This window comes from Argentina silus (genome assembly GCF_951799395.1).
Source record: "Argentina silus genome assembly, chromosome: 4".
Lineage (NCBI taxonomy): Eukaryota > Metazoa > Chordata > Actinopteri > Argentiniformes > Argentinidae > Argentina > Argentina silus.
In genome coordinates this window covers 6,702,362-6,720,244 of record NC_139658.1, presented here as the reverse complement: position 1 = coordinate 6,720,244, position 17,883 = coordinate 6,702,362, and the positions used below count along the sequence as shown (strand labels likewise).

At 42.1% G+C, this 17,883-nt stretch overlaps 2 protein-coding genes across 5 annotated transcripts in view; both read left to right on the top strand.

The window, feature by feature from the left end:
- Positions 1 to 7,992, top strand: part of tead3b (TEA domain family member 3 b) — a 29,359-nt gene extending 21,367 nt beyond the window's left edge. Inside the window, exons 6-16 of one of the 4 annotated variants that reach the window (XM_083667787.1) lie at positions 290 to 301; positions 2,037 to 2,168; positions 2,478 to 2,546; positions 2,644 to 2,687; positions 2,900 to 2,956; positions 3,652 to 3,716; positions 3,965 to 4,101; positions 4,291 to 4,464; positions 4,687 to 4,830; positions 5,218 to 5,370; positions 5,538 to 7,992. In XM_083667787.1, the coding sequence (XP_083523913.1) occupies positions 290 to 301; positions 2,037 to 2,168; positions 2,478 to 2,546; positions 2,644 to 2,687; positions 2,900 to 2,956; positions 3,652 to 3,716; positions 3,965 to 4,101; positions 4,291 to 4,464; positions 4,687 to 4,830; positions 5,218 to 5,370; positions 5,538 to 5,651 (1,101 nt within the window). In that variant the 3' untranslated portion in view covers positions 5,652 to 7,992. The remainder of the gene's footprint in view (positions 1 to 289; positions 302 to 2,036; positions 2,169 to 2,477; positions 2,547 to 2,643; positions 2,688 to 2,899; positions 2,957 to 3,651; positions 3,717 to 3,964; positions 4,102 to 4,290; positions 4,465 to 4,686; positions 4,831 to 5,217; positions 5,371 to 5,537) is intronic. The other 3 variants (XM_083667789.1, XM_083667788.1, XM_083667790.1) reach the window with 3 other exon arrangements.
- A 680-nt stretch (positions 7,993 to 8,672) lies between these two features.
- smpd2b (sphingomyelin phosphodiesterase 2b) lies at positions 8,673 to 16,966 on the top strand. Its single transcript, XM_083668284.1, has 11 exons — positions 8,673 to 8,889; positions 11,007 to 11,182; positions 11,297 to 11,393; positions 11,923 to 11,999; positions 12,549 to 12,642; positions 12,855 to 12,944; positions 13,179 to 13,261; positions 13,521 to 13,653; positions 13,914 to 14,018; positions 14,244 to 14,430; positions 14,671 to 16,966. Exons 2-11 carry the CDS (start codon positions 11,133 to 11,135, stop codon positions 15,096 to 15,098), a joined length of 1,344 nt encoding a protein of 447 aa, XP_083524410.1. The 5' UTR covers positions 8,673 to 8,889; positions 11,007 to 11,132; the 3' UTR covers positions 15,099 to 16,966.
- The last annotated feature ends 917 nt before the right edge of the window (positions 16,967 to 17,883 follow it).

Sequence of the window (17,883 nt, the reverse complement as noted above, 5' to 3'; positions counted from 1 at the left end):
CTAAACTATGCATCAGTATTCTAAGGAACCAATAGACCAACATTTATTTCTGTTGGTTTTCATACCTTTTCATTTTATTTAAAGAGTGACACTTCTATTAGTAACTACTTCTATTCAGCGATCATATTTCATTTTAATAAACTAGTGGCCTACTGGCTGTACTTGTCCATTATTGCTGACTTAACAGTAGTGTGCACTGACAACCGGTAAACAAACCCATAGTTTATCTTAATATCCCTTTTAGAGTTTAGATGTGTACTAAATATGGTTTCTCTTTCCTTTGATTTAGGCCATGAATTTGGTAAGTGGATTTGACTTATGCGATTTGCTTCCCCCCGCCCCCTCCCCACCCTTGCTTGGCAGTGCCAGTGCACTGTCCCCTGTGCTTCTGCCCTCTGCTGGCATGGCCACGTCCTGCTTACTTTAGAAAACGTGTTTTTTTGTAGCCTATATGTCTTTTACTGTTAATGCCCTCAGGTTCTGCAGAACACTTGCTTGCACAGGGTGATGCTGTTTAACTGAGAGTCTTCTAAAATAGCCTTCCCTCTCACAAGTCAGACCTTGGTAAAATACGTATTATAAATAGTTTAAAATTAACTTGAGGTGTGCTTGATTTAACAATATTTCAGTTCAGGTCTGTCACAACTAGGCTGACCATAATAACGTAAGTTGAGTTATCATGTTGTATTCTCAGAGAGAGGATAAGTCTGTAATTTTGATTCGAAAAAGTGTAGTCTATCTCCCAAACGTATTTCTGAGGTAATGGTGAGGAAGCTACATTTGATTGCATGCCAAGGCTGATTTGTTATGTTGATATAAACCTGAGAGGGACCAATATCTGGATCAAATGCTCCGCTTCTGTAATTCTTAGTGACTATGATGACTACAGCAGGGGAGGCTGGTGGAGGCAGAAATCGGAGGACAGGCTCATTGTAATGCATAGAAATGAATAAGGAATGGTAACACTTGTTTGATACCATTCCTCATTCCATTCCATGCATTACACTGAGCCATCCTCCAAGTTCTACCTCCACCAACCTCCCCTGGACTACAGGTATGCTCTACTCTATGTCACTGGCTTGTAACCTTGATGTGACTTTTGATTACACAGAGGACTTGGTATTGTTTTTTAAGGTTCCTCAAGCTCATATGCACTTTAAAAAAAAAAAGCTTTCTCTTTATTCTCTCCCTTTGTTTCTGATAGGGGTCATTTTCTTATTTCATTACTCACTGTTTCGTACCTCACTAGATTTGTAAATATGGGGGTTGTGTCACTTAACTGTCCCCTCTCTGTGCTTTTTACTGCTTTGTACTGTGTGTTATTGACTTTATAGTGTGGGGATTGGGGGTGTAGCTTGGTGACAATTTCAATATTGTTTTGGTCGTAGACATACAGTAGAGACCTACTGTATGTCCAGGCGTAAACATGCCCAGCTTATTGTAAGCATGTATGCTTTTCTGCTCTGTCTCTGAAAATCTTAATCAGAAGAACATTCCATTCAAATCACATTCACTCCCTACACAAGACTGTTTCTCTGCATTGTTGTTTCAAAGTAACATTGGTTGTCAAGAGACAAATTCTCAGAGAGTTTAATTTCTGAAAGATGTTCATGGTTTTCCTCAAGGTTAAGACTAATTAGATGCATGTGACTCCAGGAATGTTCTGTTTGATTATGTAGCTCACAAAGCTGTTTTTCATCCAATCATTGTTGAAAGCTACAAATAGAATGTTTTCCTAATCCTCTTCTTTACCATGTCAAATGCCTTAATTTACATTAACAGTACTGTAAATTCTAGTTGCAGAAGCATTCAACTTTCTAATGCTCATATTAGCTATTTGATAACTTGCTCAATAGGCCCTAATGAAGATCAAATCTAATGAAGTGCAAACAATTGTTTTGAGAAATCAATACTGATTTTGTCATCAGAAAGTGTTAAAACAAACACTTGCAATAGGCCCTATAGTCCCATACAGGCCCTGTGATGATGATGATAGGTGTGGATTATCTGGCTCATCGCTCTCCCCTCGTCTACAGGATCAGGCCTCCAAAGACAAGGCTCTCCAGAACATGGCAGCGCTGTCGTCAGCACAGATCGTTTCCCCGAGCCTGATCAAGAGCCAGTTGCCCCCGCTGCCCCAGCCCCCTTACCCGCCCCCGCAGGCCAGGGTGAGCACTGTGGCCTTCTCAAATAGCTTGATCACAGAAGTAGAGTTTATATAGAATACACATTCATATATAGAATTCATAACATAAAGTATTTCTAATTCTATGGGTTTGTCCACATTGAATATTGTCTTTCGTTGCAATTACACTGTTTACTATTTTTTTTACTATTGTTAGTCTACATACAATAGACATTGTCATACAGCCATATAGGACTGAGTCTGAGCAACATTGGGGTTTTACACACTACAGGGCCAACCCGAACCATACTGTGCTGGCTCAGATATTTTCCTTTCACATTGTCTTTTCCAGCACTGTTTCAGCAACTATGGTGGATTCGTAACCAGGCCAGCCCAGTACAGCTCAGCTCAGCTCAGCTCGGTTTGGCTCTGTAGTGTATATTTGGGTTTAATGTAATGTAAAGTGTGAGTGATTTTGTGATTAGGTTAATTGATTAACTGTATTCTCTATCCTCCAGTTCTGGCCAGGCCCAATCCCAGGACAGCCTGGACCTTCTCAGGAGTGAGTACCCCCCTCCCCCTCCCTCAGTGTGACTAAATGGGTTATCTCTACAATATCTATCTGTGGCGTGTCATTCAGGTTATGTGTCTGTCTGTCTGGCTGCACCATGCGTTGGAGTGATTGACACTTGGTGGGAGAGGGGGTGTTGAGGTGTGTGGAGGATTGGGCGGGTGGCTTTGGCATGTTTAACGGATCGCATTTGTGCACATCAGGCTGGTTCTAGAGCTCAACCCGGGAAGGACTCCTGGGCTTGGCCGCACCAGCTATGCGTAAGTTCCCTCCCTAGTCCAGCTGTAGCTGTAGCACAAGGCAGCACTAACTCTGCTTCAGTCATGTTTCCTGCTGCTGCACTAACTTTACCACCAGGTCACAACCAGGCCAGCTTGAATAGTAGAAGAAAGAAGACGCTTTGAATTGGTTTGAAAACCAGTCTACTGCCCCCTACTGGCCGTTTGAGGTCATTTGGGACATAAAAAAAACATTTGATGAGGAACCAATTCTTGAGACATTGAGCCGCTTGTGCCCCAGTGTCCAATGTGGCATCATCAACCCCTACAGTGTCATCAAACAGCAGAGACATTGTTATAGTGATAACTTGTTCTCTCTCAAATAATGAAATTGCTAGTTTCACAGTCGCATGAGCAAAGTATGTAAAGCCACAATGTAGTACAATACATACAAGTGAAGCAGAGGTGGACTTACGCCTAGCTGGTGCAGCCACACACACAGCTCCCTAAATGCTTAGACACTAACAAATACAAAATCTGTCTGACATGCCAATAAAGCCCAAAGGCACATGCTGCAAGCATAGCAAGGTTTTACATTAGTTTTACTGTGTAGTACATGATATTTAATTTGATAATGACAGCTGTTTAGTGTGACTCTATCATTTAGCAGTGCAGAATGTTTATGATACGTAATGATGTAAGGCTACCATCCTACTGACAAAACCATTTTCTTTCAGTATCAAACCTTTTGCACAGACCCCATACACAAACCTATCAGGCCACGTACCCTCACCTATATCAAGTGAGTATGTACAGTCAAACATAGCTGGATCTAAACAAACGCTAAATAATAACTGATTGCATTTATATCGCACTTTTCCAGATGCTCAAAGTGCTTTACATTGTATTTGGGTAAAATGGAAGCCTTAGCAGGGGAGGTGAGGTCTTTGCCTGACTGTGTGTGTGTGTGTGTGTGTGTGTGTGTGTGTGTGTGTGTGTGTGTGTGTGTGTGTGTGTGTGTGTGTGTGTGTGTGTGTTTCTGTTGGTTAGCCTATGAGTCCCTGGCACCCCCCCTCCCGCCGGCCGCTACAGCGGTGCCCGTGTGGCAGGACCGCACCATTGCATCCTCCAAGCTGAGGATGCTGGAGTACTCAGCCTTCATGGAGGTACAGAGGGACCCTGACAACGTGAGTACAACCAGCCCTAGTGGATAAAGGAACGGCACAAGGGCCTTTCTTCCTGTCTTAATTTTTCTAATCTAATAGGGCTCATAGAAATAAATTCGAAAAAAAGTATAAAAATGATAAAATATGAATTGGCAGTTCTGATTATATTTCCTCTGTCTCTCTCTCCCTCTCTCTCTCTCCCCACTGCAGTACAGCAAACACCTGTTTGTCCACATCGGGCAGACCAACCCCTCCTACAGTGACCCGCTCCTGGAGGCGGTGGACATCCGACAGATCTACGACAAGTTTCCTGAGAAGAAGGGTGGACTCAAAGAGCTATATGAGAAAGGGCCACAGAACGCCTTCTTCCTAGTCAAATTCTGGGTAAGGACGTCTCCTTGGAACAATGTATTTGCTGATGATTTGACAGAGAATATATCCTAGTTTTAATTAAATCTTGCCTTCAATGTTTGTGATGGCAAAATAATGGATTTTACACACTTTTGAACACATAAATCACCTGTGCTGATATGAAAGACTTCATTGGAGTGTTTTATTTCCACACACCCCCCCCCCCCCCACCCCCCCCCCCCAACCCCCGACTAGGCGGACCTGAACAGTAGCGGGATGCAGGACGGTCCAGGCTCCTTCTACGGTGTGAGCAGCCAGTACAGCAGTGCTGAGAACATGACCATCACCGTCTCAACCAAAGTCTGCTCGTTCGGCAAACAGGTGGTCGAAAAAGTAGAGGTGAGGAAATTCAATTGAACAACAAATTTATTCATTCCAGAGGGGCAAATTGTAGCTTGGAGGAAGCATATATAGTAGGATACCAATCAAAGACAAACACACTTATTCAATACAACATACATACAAAAGAGTGCAAAGTACAATCCAGATTTTTTGGGGGGGAATTGTGCAAAACACAATTAAAAAAAACAAACACCTTTCTATATTATAATTGAACATTATAATAGTCCATCATCATCTCTTCAGATCTCAGAAGCAAAGCAGGGTCAGGCCTGGTTAGTACTTGGATGGGACATACAGTATCATGTAGATCATGTAGAGTTTCCGCAAAGTTTACATGAACTATTTTTGGGTGACAGCTTTAAAGTCTTTGCTGTTGTATTTCAGACGGAGTACGCACGTATGGAAGGAGGGAAGTGTGTCTACAGGATCCACCGCTCCCCCATGTGCGAGTATATGATCAACTTTATCCACAAGCTCAAACACCTGCCAGAGAAGTACATGATGAACAGTGTTCTGGAAAACTTCACTATCCTTCAGGTGATATATTCTACACAATATACTCTAATACAGTACCGGTTATTAACATATTTGGGAAATGTGTTACAGTTAGAAATACTGAAGTATAAGAATACATTGAAGGACTATAACCAGATTATAAACAGTGTTTTTGACGCGATTTTTGTTGTGCTTCATTAATCCTCCAGGTGGTGACAAACCGTGACACCCAGGAGACCTTGCTGTGTATAGCGTTTGTTTTCGAGGTCTCGACTAGTGAACACGGAGCACAGTACCACGTCTACAGGCTTGTCAAAGACTAACAGCTCTTCAGGGAGGTTTGGGAATCGGCTGACGAAGCCTGACACAATCTGTTGTCCTCAGACTGCTCAACTACCAAGAAACGTTCAAAAGACCTTAGTTCGAACAGACACAGACACATTTTATACTTCCATTAATTGCATTTTTTGTAAAATAGGATAAAGAATGAAGTTTCAACACAGACAAGAAAGGAAATGAGAAGAGTTTGTATTTTTGTTTAAAAGGCAATTTTACAACGTATATATTTAAATGTCCTAGGACAAAGTGGGTCACATTGGCAATGACAATAAATGTACCTTGGAATGTTTTCACTGAGGGAATGAGAAGGTGTTTATGGTTACGAGAGTATTCTCCAACTAAGGGAAATGTTAGAAATGTACAGTATAGATTGGAATGGAGCGGATACAAGGACCATGGAAGAGGAGCCAACGAAACAAGAATCCAAACCTATAACAACTGCCCTACCAAGTGGTGTTGATAGATCAGACAGAACGGCAAGTAGAGTAAGTGCCTTTCTCCAAAGACAAGTATCATTGCCAGCCACTCATCATTGCCTTGTTATTACTACCTCTTGTCTTTTAATAAACAGAAAGAAACCGGACAGAAACATGAATTGGAAACTTGAACATGACTATGCATGATTCCACCTCTTGGGTCGAGATCTCTTATACAGGCAGACAGAGAGATGAAATTAAAACGTTTTATTTGTTTGTTTTACTACAGTATGTACAGTATGTGTTATCATGAACGAATGGTTGCAAGTGTTGCAACAATCCAAGTGTACAGAAAGGGGATCATGTTATCAGATCATTCAGTTTCTTTTTCAAAGTGTTGTTATCCATACTGCAATTTAAGGTTTTACTAGTATGACCTAGTGATTTATGATACTTGGTATCACTGCCAGCCCAACACGTGATCAGGAACATCCTATTCTTACTGGATCCTGTGACTTGTATAGGTCTCTCAGACAGTGCTTTGGTGCACTTACAATATCAAGAAAGGGTGAAGCAAAAACAATGTTTATTTTCTGTATTTAGTCATGTAGCCTAATTGAAAAGAACCATTTCTGTACTGTGAGTCAGTGGATGCTACAGGAATATGTGTTACATAGGAGTATTTTGGGGACATATGTTTATATTTGTGATTAACTTAAACTCAGCACAGAGACCATAGCTGCTCTGCTACAGTGGAGGGGAATCAACACTGTTTACTTCATGAATCATGGCTTCCTTGAGGAGTCAATATCATAGGCAATTAATACCTTTGTATTAGCTTTTTAACTCCAGGTAACCAACAATCTCAAATTTCCCCATTTGAGAGATCAAATTGGTGAATTTATATGAAAATATGGTGTTGTACAAAGTTTCTCTTTTGTAAATTGAATTAATAATATCAACGGCTGCAATGTGTTTCCCCTCTCAATTCATGAATGCCATTGGCCAATGGAAAGCAGTGTGTCTGTTTTGAGGTGAGCTATCGTCTCTGTGCTATGGTGTGCGACCATTGACTGTTATTTATAGGGATTGAAAACAAATGGTGGGAGGGCAGGGCAGGGCAGGGCTGGGTTATGGGTGATGTGGTTATCCTTTGCCATTGCAATGGCCATGTTGCAACTAAGTATTGTTGAACTTTATACTAAAGACAAGATAACAGTCATCCAATGGATCTTGGTAGACAGGGGATCAGACTGGCAAATTGTAATGCATGGAATGGAAGTAGGATTGGTATCAATGTGTTTGATACCATTCCTCATTCTCTTCCATCCATTAAAATGAGCGTGTACTCTGATTTCACCCTCCAACAGCCTCCACTGAGGGGATGGTGTCTGCCTTTGATGGTTTACTGGACTTCTAACATAAGAATTCATACATCAGACTTGTACAGTGGATTACATGCACCAGGCTTTGAATGTCATACTTCAAGAAAAAAAAAAGCTAAACATTTTCAAGCTGATTTCTCAATTTTACCTTTTTTACAGGCCCTTGTTTTTTATTACCATTATCATAATTAATATTTGTTTGTTTGTTTTCTGTTTGTTTTTGACAGTCAGTGGAGGCCGTATGCATCCATTGAAAATGATGTGTGTTTGTGTTGACATTGATGATGAGATATTTTATGTATCATAATCTGAATGGTGTGGGCAGGTTTATTTGGTGAAAAGGTGGTTTATTGTGGCCTTGGTTACCAATTGTGCATTGCATTTTTGTATTTGCTGTTTTCTTCAAAGTGAGGGGATTGTATTATATATTCAAATCAAAATGTGTAATCTAACAATAAAAGACGCATGGTGCCTTTGGGGCCATTTTTCCCCAGAAAACTCATTAAAAATGTTTGTTAATTTGTTTTGTCAATGTTTTCTCTTTCACCATGATACCTCTTGAAGCACCTTGAACATATCTTCAGTAGCCTACGAATGATCATTCTTATTTCAAAGAACGTGCAATTGTGGCGGAGGTGATTTGGAACCACGCTCTTGTGATGAGTAGCCCTGTCTGAAACATTCAATGTCCTCGGCCGAATGCTTGGGTACCCCGCATGGGAGACGTAGGTTCAAATCACTTCTAACACATACATGTTTTAGGTTAACCCTTTTTTAGATTTGACTAGTTATTTAACCCTCGGTCACTTTTCCAACTTGCTTTAAATTATATCGTAGACGTGCTTAATAGGACAAACCCATATTACATTGTTAGAATATCAAGTCAAGACTCAGCTGCGGTGAAACGGCATTGGCGATGTAAAGGTGAGCATAATTGTAGGTGCGTTCGTTTAAGATCGTCGGGAGCAGCAATAAGAATGGTTATCACATGTGGGGAACCTTTGAAATGCCAGGATGCAAGATGCAATTCCCACCGACCAAGCTAAAACCAGAGGATATATAGTTGGCACCTTATTTGCTAAAAAGAAAAACTACCCACTAAAAATACTGCATTTCACCCGGCATAGCACCGCCCACGGGCAAATCGCCTGGAGTTTAGAGAGTCTTGTGCCCCTTGCCACATTGAGCCGAGACGAGTTGTAGACGGGGAGGGATGGAGACTCGGCTGTAGCGTAGGTAGATTTGACGCTGAATATAATAAAAGCTGAAGTGACGTTGCTAGATAGTTAGATAAGTTCCTATTTGCTTTCTTGTCTTGCCAGCACGCGATGTTTTTTTAAGTGTCATGTTTTTTAAGTGTCCTGACTCCTGCACACGGAACTTGACAGCTGCACAAGCGAGCTAGCTAGCCTTATTACACGGTAAGTTCATTTGAAATCCATTGGCTAAGTTAGCCATATAGCTAAATTATATAACGGGTATCATTTGTGACGATTAATGCACCACAAACGTATTTGTACGAAATCTCGTTCGTAGACACTTCCGCAAAATGCTCGAGGTGCGCAATAGCCTGGGGACGAGGTTAATTTGTACGTACCACTATCAATAATATATAGTTAGCAATGTAGCTAGAGTAGCTACAACCGCTATGCACTATCTATCTATGGAGCCCTAGGGGTTGCAATTTCGAGCCAGTCCCCGATGAGGGTTTCCCCCCGAGCTCACTGGCGCCTGGAAGACACACAGTTCCGTGGCTGGCTGTGTCTAACTTTAGGATTCTAAAGTCGATACTGTTCTGTTGCCAGCAGTAGGGATCTGTGTTTTACATATGTGTTTACAAACAAAAATGTGAATACAAATTTTAAGTTTTATACACTTGCACGCGCTACGTCACATGACATACCAACACACACACACACACACACACACACACAGGCTGGCCACAGCTTTGGTTCATCATCCCTTTGATTTTGACATTTGTAAATAGATTGTCATCCAGAACTATGCCTTTAGGAATGTGTAGTGTGTAGGCCTATTGATCTTGTTGACAGACCAGTGCAGAGTCAGAGTATTTACATAGGGCTAACCTATGCCTTTGCATTCAATGTAAGGCTTCAGTCTAACATTGACCCTCCCTACTCAATTCTCTTCTGTCCTGTGTCTCCTATGTCAGCACTGTGTTGACTTAGGGTCAGTCTATTGTGGCCCACTGAGAATGTGTGAATCTGTGAGGTGGCCTCCTGCATAGTCCCTGTGTATGGACAGTGGGTCCATTATTGTAGTGAATGGAGTGTCCTTCAAACGATAAGATAAGCTTTTACTGTCTATTTGCACAGGAATGTGCTTTGCGTTGTTAAACGGCTTATGTCAGGACTTAATGTACAGGTCAATGGTATCAAGTGCATGTAGCGTATCACTGCTGCTTTAAGGACTGATTAGGACACAAACTGATTTTAGTGGGAGAGATCTGTTTTTCACCTTGATGCTTGTACGCGCCGTGGGCAATTAGGATATGGTGTTATACTGTGTTGTTCATGCTGAGGTCAATGAACTAACGATCCCACACACATACTCACCCCCTGGTGTATACTGCACCCCCCTGATGTATACTGCACCCCCCTGGTGTATACTGCACCCCCCTGGTGTATCCTCCTGACCAAGTTGTTTTGTCACTGCTGCCTTTTCTGTACAGTACCTGCCATATAGTGTATAGCATATTTGTGAAGTAAAAAAAATAAATAAATCAACAGAGAACCCTTTGTTTAGGAGTTAGGCCTACAGTATATGACCTTGGTGTGTTGTCTTAGCCTTAACTCTACCATTAGCTTTTGTCTTCTACTGTGTTGTCATGCTGAGTGAGATGAACTAACAGTCCCACACACCATCATGCTGCTATTGACATTTCACATTGGACTTTTATTATCTACTGCTGCTATCTATAGCATACTTTGTACTGTGCAGAGTAGGTGACGATAAAGAACATTATTGTGAGAGGTTGTTCACATGAACATTTCTTGTGTTGGTTTCCCTATCCTTCCGCAGGTCCTTCAAAATGCTTAAATTGTCTTAAATCAATTTCCCAAAATTGTAGGCCCTTTGTCTTAATGCGGAATTTTACCCTGTGATCAAGTGGATTTGTTGTTTTCATTGTTCAATAGTAGACACATAAAAAAAATAAAAAAAAACATTTTAAAACGACATCGAGTCAAGATATCGAGCTTTGAATGCCCTCATCAGTCCTGGTGTACCAAATGGCCCATTTGATTCAATTCCTACAACTCCCAAGATTCCCCTCTCCCTCCCACGGTGTCTGTTGAACAGCGCTAGAGCTAGCGTGTGCTGCTTTCTGGGAATCACTGGCATAGTAGAATCGGAGTGCAAAAACTCTTGTCTTATGTTTACAAACCTTGCGTTTCAATAGCTATGATGCAGCTGCACGCGTATGATGATAGTTCGAAACAGTATGCGTTATTGATTGACCAGAAATACACATGAAAATGGATTTTGGGTAATCTTCCTCTTTTAAAATACTTTCCAGGATCATACCCAGACAGCCATCCCTGCTGATCTAACCCAGTCGTGGCTCCAGGCATCTACACTGAGGAACTAGTCTAACCTCTGACCCCTTCTGCTGTCATCACTGCTGATTCACTCTTCTACCACCATGGCAAGCAGCAACACTGTCAGCCTTCGGGTCTTCTCCCTCAACTGCTGGTGAGTAGCTAACTGTGGTGCTGTTTATTTAGAGAGTGCCGAGTAAACACATTTTTTGCATTGCACACAGCATGCTTTAGTGTGGTGCAGTAATGTTGTCCTTCCTCTTCTCAGGGGTATCCGATACCTCAGCAAGCACTGTCCCCAGCGCTATATCATGATCGGGGAAATGCTGAGCAGGGAGGAGCATGATATTGTCCTGCTGCAGGAGGTTGGTGAAACCTTTTTAGCATAATAAACCTTGAGGAATATATGCATTTGAACACACACACACACACATATGTTTGTGAAAGAGATGCAGTATGTAAGACACAGCACATTATCCCAGCTGTCACTACCGTTTGGGCATGCTGCCAAGCTATGGGGTCTACTGTCCCACCCTTAAAGTGACAGTTCACGCCATACGTTTTTCACATGCTGTCAGACAACAAAAGTGGTCTAACTTTGAGAGGAGTGAAGGTCCCATGTCAGGGTCTTTTAGATCCAGCTGTCTGTCTCAATTTCCAAATGAGTGAGAGTGATGGGTACCATCTGAAATTGTGAAATGTGGATGGTCCCACTGCCTATCTTTCCTATTCATTTGGGATTGAGGCATACTAATCTACACAAGAGTTAGTGTTTGTCATGGGATCAACTCTACATCAGACTTTTGATCTAGTAACTACAGCTTCAAAATAGAACTGCCAAAGTCCATGGCCTTCTGAATACTAGTGTGTTTAAATCTTAGATTTTTCTTTCAGGTATGGAGTGAAAGAGACTACCTGTTCTTGAAAAAGACACTTGCCTGTAGCCATCCTCACTCTCACTACTTCAAAAGGTATGTGTGTTTCCCTCAGCCCCAGAAGTTTTGTTATCTGTTAACAGCATCTCCTCATCAGCTCTCAAAGTACTAATTCTGAAAGTGGTACTTTAACAGCTCACTTCAGTGAAATAAGTATTGTTATGGACCATTTGCAATATTGTTACTATACTACAGTACCAAGTATGCAGTGATCCCTGTGCACTTTATTGCAATGCAGTCCAATGTCAGTCATAAGGAACATTACTCAATGTGTGAGGAGATTAAAATCAAAGCTGGAAGATTAGCTACTGCACAAAGGAATTTTCCCAAGTTTCACCTAATACTTGATTGACCTCCATATCAAGGCATGAGATTAAGATTATTCAAATGCCTTTCATTTCTAATCCCCTCTGTAATACAAATAAAAAAGGGACCTTGAAGGAAATATGTCTCAACAACAGTCAGGAGGTTTTGGTTCTTGTTCTTATAGTTTAGTCAGAGGTCACATGTTCTGCTGTTGGTAGACATGGTGTTTATTGTGTATCCTAAAGCTTGATATGTTGTGTTCTCTTTTTTGCCTTTCAGTGGGGTCATAGGAAGCGGACTGGCCATATTCTCCAGACACAGAATCCACGATGCGTTTCTTTATCGCTATTCATTAAATGGATATCCATACATGGTAAGTCATCAAACCCTGAGATATGGGATTCGTTTCTCCAATGAGTTTTTGTCTGGTAGCAGAATATACCATGCAGACAGAACACAGACACTTGGTTATGATCTTTTGTTTACATACAATAATGTAACCCCATCCTCAATGTTGTGGTGTCGCTATTGCTCCTTTTTCTAAACTTGTTTCTAGTCTTAAGAGCCTGTGTCCTGTCCCCTCAGGCCCACCATGGAGACTGGTTTGGAGGGAAAGCTGTGGGGATGGTCATCTTAAAAATAGGCGGACTGACAGCAAACGTCTACGTCACACATGTACGTTTTTCTGTCCACACTTCTTATTCATACATGCGCATACTAGGGTTGCGTCCCAATACTTCTCAAAACACATCGGAGGAGAAGATCTAAGGTTCCTCCCTTTAGATACTTTCCACCAATGCTTTTTGAGAAGGAAGACAGGATGCGAGGAATACAGGAAAGACTATCGGTACGTAACCAGTGTGTGGCGTTCACTGATATGTCCATATATATCCTGTTTGTGGTGTCCAGCTGCATGCCGAGTACTGCAGGGAGAAGGACTCCTACCTACCTCACAGAGTGGTACAGGCCTGGGAGCTACAGCAGTTTATCCGGTAGGTAGGGCCAAGTGTCTGGAGCTCATTACACAGTTCCATACGCTGGAAATGCTTTGATAATTTCTTTAAAATTTTAGTAAAATATGTGCTGAAAGTCAAGCACGATCATTCTGATGTGTTAAATTGATAACATAAGAGGCTGTTTTAATATTGCTTTAATGCAGCTTTTGTCTTTGTGTATGTTTTTGTGGACCTCGCTGTGAAGTGATGAGGTTATTCTTTTTGAACCATTTGTTGGTATCCATTGGTTGTTTAGCCATACCTCCAGTGGAGCAGACCTGGTGATTCTAGGTGGGGATCTGAACATGCATCCCCAGGACCTTGGCAACCGCCTGCTCAGGACTTACACTGGCCTCCGCGACTGTTTCACGGAGACAGCCAAGTTCGATGTAAGTCCAGTGATGTAGTGAAGGGTAAATGCTGTTTATGCACTTTTTGGGGGGGATGAATAGCTTTTACCCACCTTAAAGGAAGGGTTTGTCATTTTCTCCAGTATTTTACCCACCTTGTGTTCTACCATTACTTACTGTGTAAGTTCATATAACTGCCAACCCTGAGTTGGATGCCTATGCAGTGATCCAGGAGGCGAATAAGCACAAAGCAATTGTTATTTTCATGATGATGTTTAACCTGAATGCTCTCTTGGCAGGGCTGTGAGGATGGCATCACTCTCATAGCAGATAACCCTTACATCAATAAGAAAGAGCTGGGCCCATTCGAGAAGGGTATCCGGATAGACTACATTCTGTTCAAGGTGAGAGGGGTGCTCTATTCTCTCAATTTGTAACTCATACATTGGACATTGTCTAATGCATAAAAAAACGATTTCTGCTGTACTATAAATAACATTTTATAGTGTTGTTGGGGGGGGGGGGGGAGCGCTGCATACAGCATTAATTATATAATTTGCTGCAAAAGAATATCCCTTCAGCAACAAAAGATAAAATTCTGGTTCCATTCTAATTCTTTCGTTTTTCAGGGGACAACTCGGGTGGCCATCCAATGTGAGTCCATGTCCACGACCAAGGGCTCCGTCCCAGACCACGCCTTTCCTTACTCTGACCATGAGGCCCTAAGTGCTGACCTTCATCTGGACACACAGACTCAGACCACACAGGCTGCTGGAGATGGAGCGAGAAAGGGAGGGGAGCAGGACTCCGCTGCAGGTACACATTCATTCCAAATGTGTTGGCTGTCATTCATGATCATTTGAAACTTTCAGATTCTTTTGTTTTGGTATTATTACTTTGACTGCAAGATCTGCCAGCAACCTCATTGTTGAATCATGAATTCCATATGCACGACATAAGCCAGACCACCGTGAGGGTTAGCGACACATTTAGTCCTAACACTCTTGATCTTCCAAGGTTTGACTCACTCACTCTTCACATTTCTCCCTCCCTCAGGTAAGCTGGCTGAGTTAGTTGACATTGTGACCGAGGCCCGTACAGAGGTCAAAGTGGGTTTGCACTGTGCTGAGCGGATGCGATACACAGCTGCCCGTACAGGAGTCATGGGCCTGGCCCTTCTTCTCCTAGAGCTGGCCATCGCGGCTGTGCCCTGGCTGGCCCTGGGTGCCGACAAACCCTTTCCCCGCGCCTCCTTCTACCTCCTGGGGGCGCTGTGCTTCGCCATCCTGCTGACCATGGCGCTGCTGTACCTCTTCTACACCATGGAGGTGAAGTCTCTGCAGGGAGCTGAGGACCAGATGAGGCTGGCTGTGGGCAGCCTGCAGGAGAGGCTGAGGGGCTTCCCCCTGGCCCAGACACACAACCCCCCCAGGAGACCCTCCCCAGAAGGCCTGGAGCCCAGTGCATTGGAGAAAGAGGAGTAGGGGAGAAGGGGCAGGAGTCATGGGGTTTATAGAAGGAACTGTTCTTTAGATGAATGAAAAAAGGTCCTTGGATTGGAATCGCCACTTCTCTGAATGTGTTTTATCTGCCAGTGAGATTTCACTGCAGCTTGCAGTGTCGATCTTTGACTTGATGGATGTAGCCTAGCACATTTGCTCAGCTACTACATTTGTTTGTTTTTGACCTCTGTGAAACCATAATTCCACTCAGCAGCAATCCTCGGAGTGAACTGCAGTTATCGTTACTCATGTTTCCTTTCAAGCAATGATGACAGCTTCTCATCACAATTTGCCCGTGATATGATGAGCAATAATGCATTCTCAAAAGAATGCACACTTAATGTAATTCATGTGTAAGCTGTTTTATTTCATTGTCCAGACCAGAAGGTATTGCATGGGTACTATCATTGTACTGCTATGAGGCCTTTCAGGTTTGGCTACCATTCCACCACTCCACAGGTTGTAGGTGGGACCAATTACTTCCTACTTCCTGTGTCTCATCATGACCTCTGACCTTCCTGTATATAGAGCAGCTGATAGCCAAGTTAAGTGGAGATTTTGTTGTATTGTTGCAGCTTTTGGGAGGACATCAGTGTTGCATGATGCAACCTCAAATTCCAGACAGCCTTGATGTGTACTCCTTACGCTTGCTATTCCCAGCCACAGCAATCACTGCATACCTCATCCATCCTCCTATAGTAAGGCTATTGTTGGATACTGTAGAAACAGTTATAGACAGCTATGTACCCACCTCCCCTCTCCTCCCCTCCATCCCTACCTCAGGGACGATGCATGTACTCGGTTGTTGTTAGTTGAATCAGTTGTGATACTGAGGCTCTGGCTGGAGTTGAACCCCAGTATGCCCTGCAGGATGAGGGCTTCTCATGTAGACTTGCTAGCACCACAGTTATGCAGCAGTGAAGAAAACAGATGAAAGAAACCCTGCACATCTTCTCAAGCCTCAAAGGCAACTCTGACTCACATGGCCAGTAACTAATGGACAAAACCAGCAAGAGACTGTTCATCTTTGCTAAGCCTAATGGCTTTAGTTCCGGAATGTTGGAGGAGACAATCAGCACCGATGCAGACATGTGTTCCAAAGCAGAGAGATTGGAATGCACTTTAATGAATTTAGAAAACATTATTTATGGGTAACATTCTAATAATTATAGAAAGATGAATTTAGGAGATTGTAGATTAACCAATGCTCACCTAATTTGAACTGGACACGCTGCATCCTATCAAATGAAAACATCCTATAAAAAATAACTAACATTAAACCTAGGGTCAAGATGTTACATACACTTGTCTATCAAGATAAAGCTTTTCCCAAACCTTTTAATGGTCTTATGTACTGTAAAATGAAGGTCAGGGCAGCAATTGCTGCTGCTGCATATGCACAGCTTTGTTCATTGTAATGCGCAAAGGCATGGAACTGTTCAACCATATAACATTTTTCCAATGGTTTGGGAAAATTGCTTAATTTCATGTTTTGTTTTTCATATTAAACTCATACTGTACATGTGTTCTCACAAATATATAGTTAATAATGAAGCCTTTAGTCACACTGTCTTAGTCATCTAGGTTTAAGTGTGTGTAGTGTAGGCTACTGTAGCAAACAGCAATTCATAACCATCCAGTATAGAACATTTCAACTTTCACATGATTTCTAATTCTGTTGACAAATCAAGAAAATGATTGTAAAAAGGCAATAATAAAGAATGTATACGGTTTATGCATTTGGATCTGGTCTTTTTTTAATTTCTTTTCTTTTCAAACATGGGTTTTAATTGGAAATAAAGAAGCGAGAAGAAAATGGCAGTGGCACACATTATATGATAATAAAGTTTATCCCACAAGGCTAAAATACCACTTGTGTTTGTGATTATGAGTGTGTTCACCACTAGAGAGCAGTGTTGCGTAGCTGCCTGGGAAACTGATGACCTGTTGATATGGTGAGCAACTACTGTCAGCATGTAACAACAAGAAACAACTAGAATGAATAGAAAGGGTCGAGGCTCTGAGTGTCTGTATGATGCCGCCTGTCGTAAGACAATGGGTTAGAGTTAAGATTCATGATTTGCAGACCCAGCTTGTCCCCTTGGTCACTGCCAATTATGATCAATTTCTCCTATGATATATAGTGTATGCCATAATAGGAACGGTCTTGTTTGCTATATCAACATTGCATGAGATCTGAATATGGAAGTTGACCAGAAAATATGGTGTGATGTGGAAGTATTTGTGAAAAGTAGTTTAATCATAATTCGTTAATAGGGAGCTGATTGGCAAGACTAGAATAGCTGTGACTTAAGTATGAAAGTAAGCTTCTGCCTTTATATCACTAACATGCCTCAACACTGGCACCATTGAAGGGAACAATGATGAGGTGCAGACTGCTAGGGTTGGCACCATTTCAAACCACAGTAACTCCACTGTCATTACTTCTTGAGGGCACCGAGCTGTGCCCATGGGTGTGGCTCTTGTTTTGGCTCTGTTTGCATCATAGCATTTTGCCAGTGAATACAATTGGCGTTGGCTCAATGACATGCCTTTTTAATCTTGCCATGCCAAAATAGGCCTACATTTTGTTCCATGAACAGATTATTTAGCATTTTTTACAGGCTGCATAATCTTTTGTCCTGCGATTTGACTATTTGATTTAACAGCATGGGGTGTTTCCCAGAGTAGGACAATATAATAATCACTGCTTGATTTGTTCTTCAGAAATTGATGTTTTGATTTAGAGAGCCACATCAGTGCAATC

Coding starts and splice junctions, on each gene's coding strand:
- smpd2b (XM_083668284.1), top strand. CDS start 11,133: ATGGCAAGCAGCAACACTGTCAGCCTTCGGGTCTTCTCCCTCAACTGC. Junction 12,643..12,854: donor TAAATGGATATCCATACATG/GTAAGTCATCAA, acceptor CTGTCCCCTCAG/GCCCACCATGGAGACTGGTT. Junction 12,945..13,178: donor CAAACGTCTACGTCACACAT/GTACGTTTTTCT, acceptor TGTGGTGTCCAG/CTGCATGCCGAGTACTGCAG.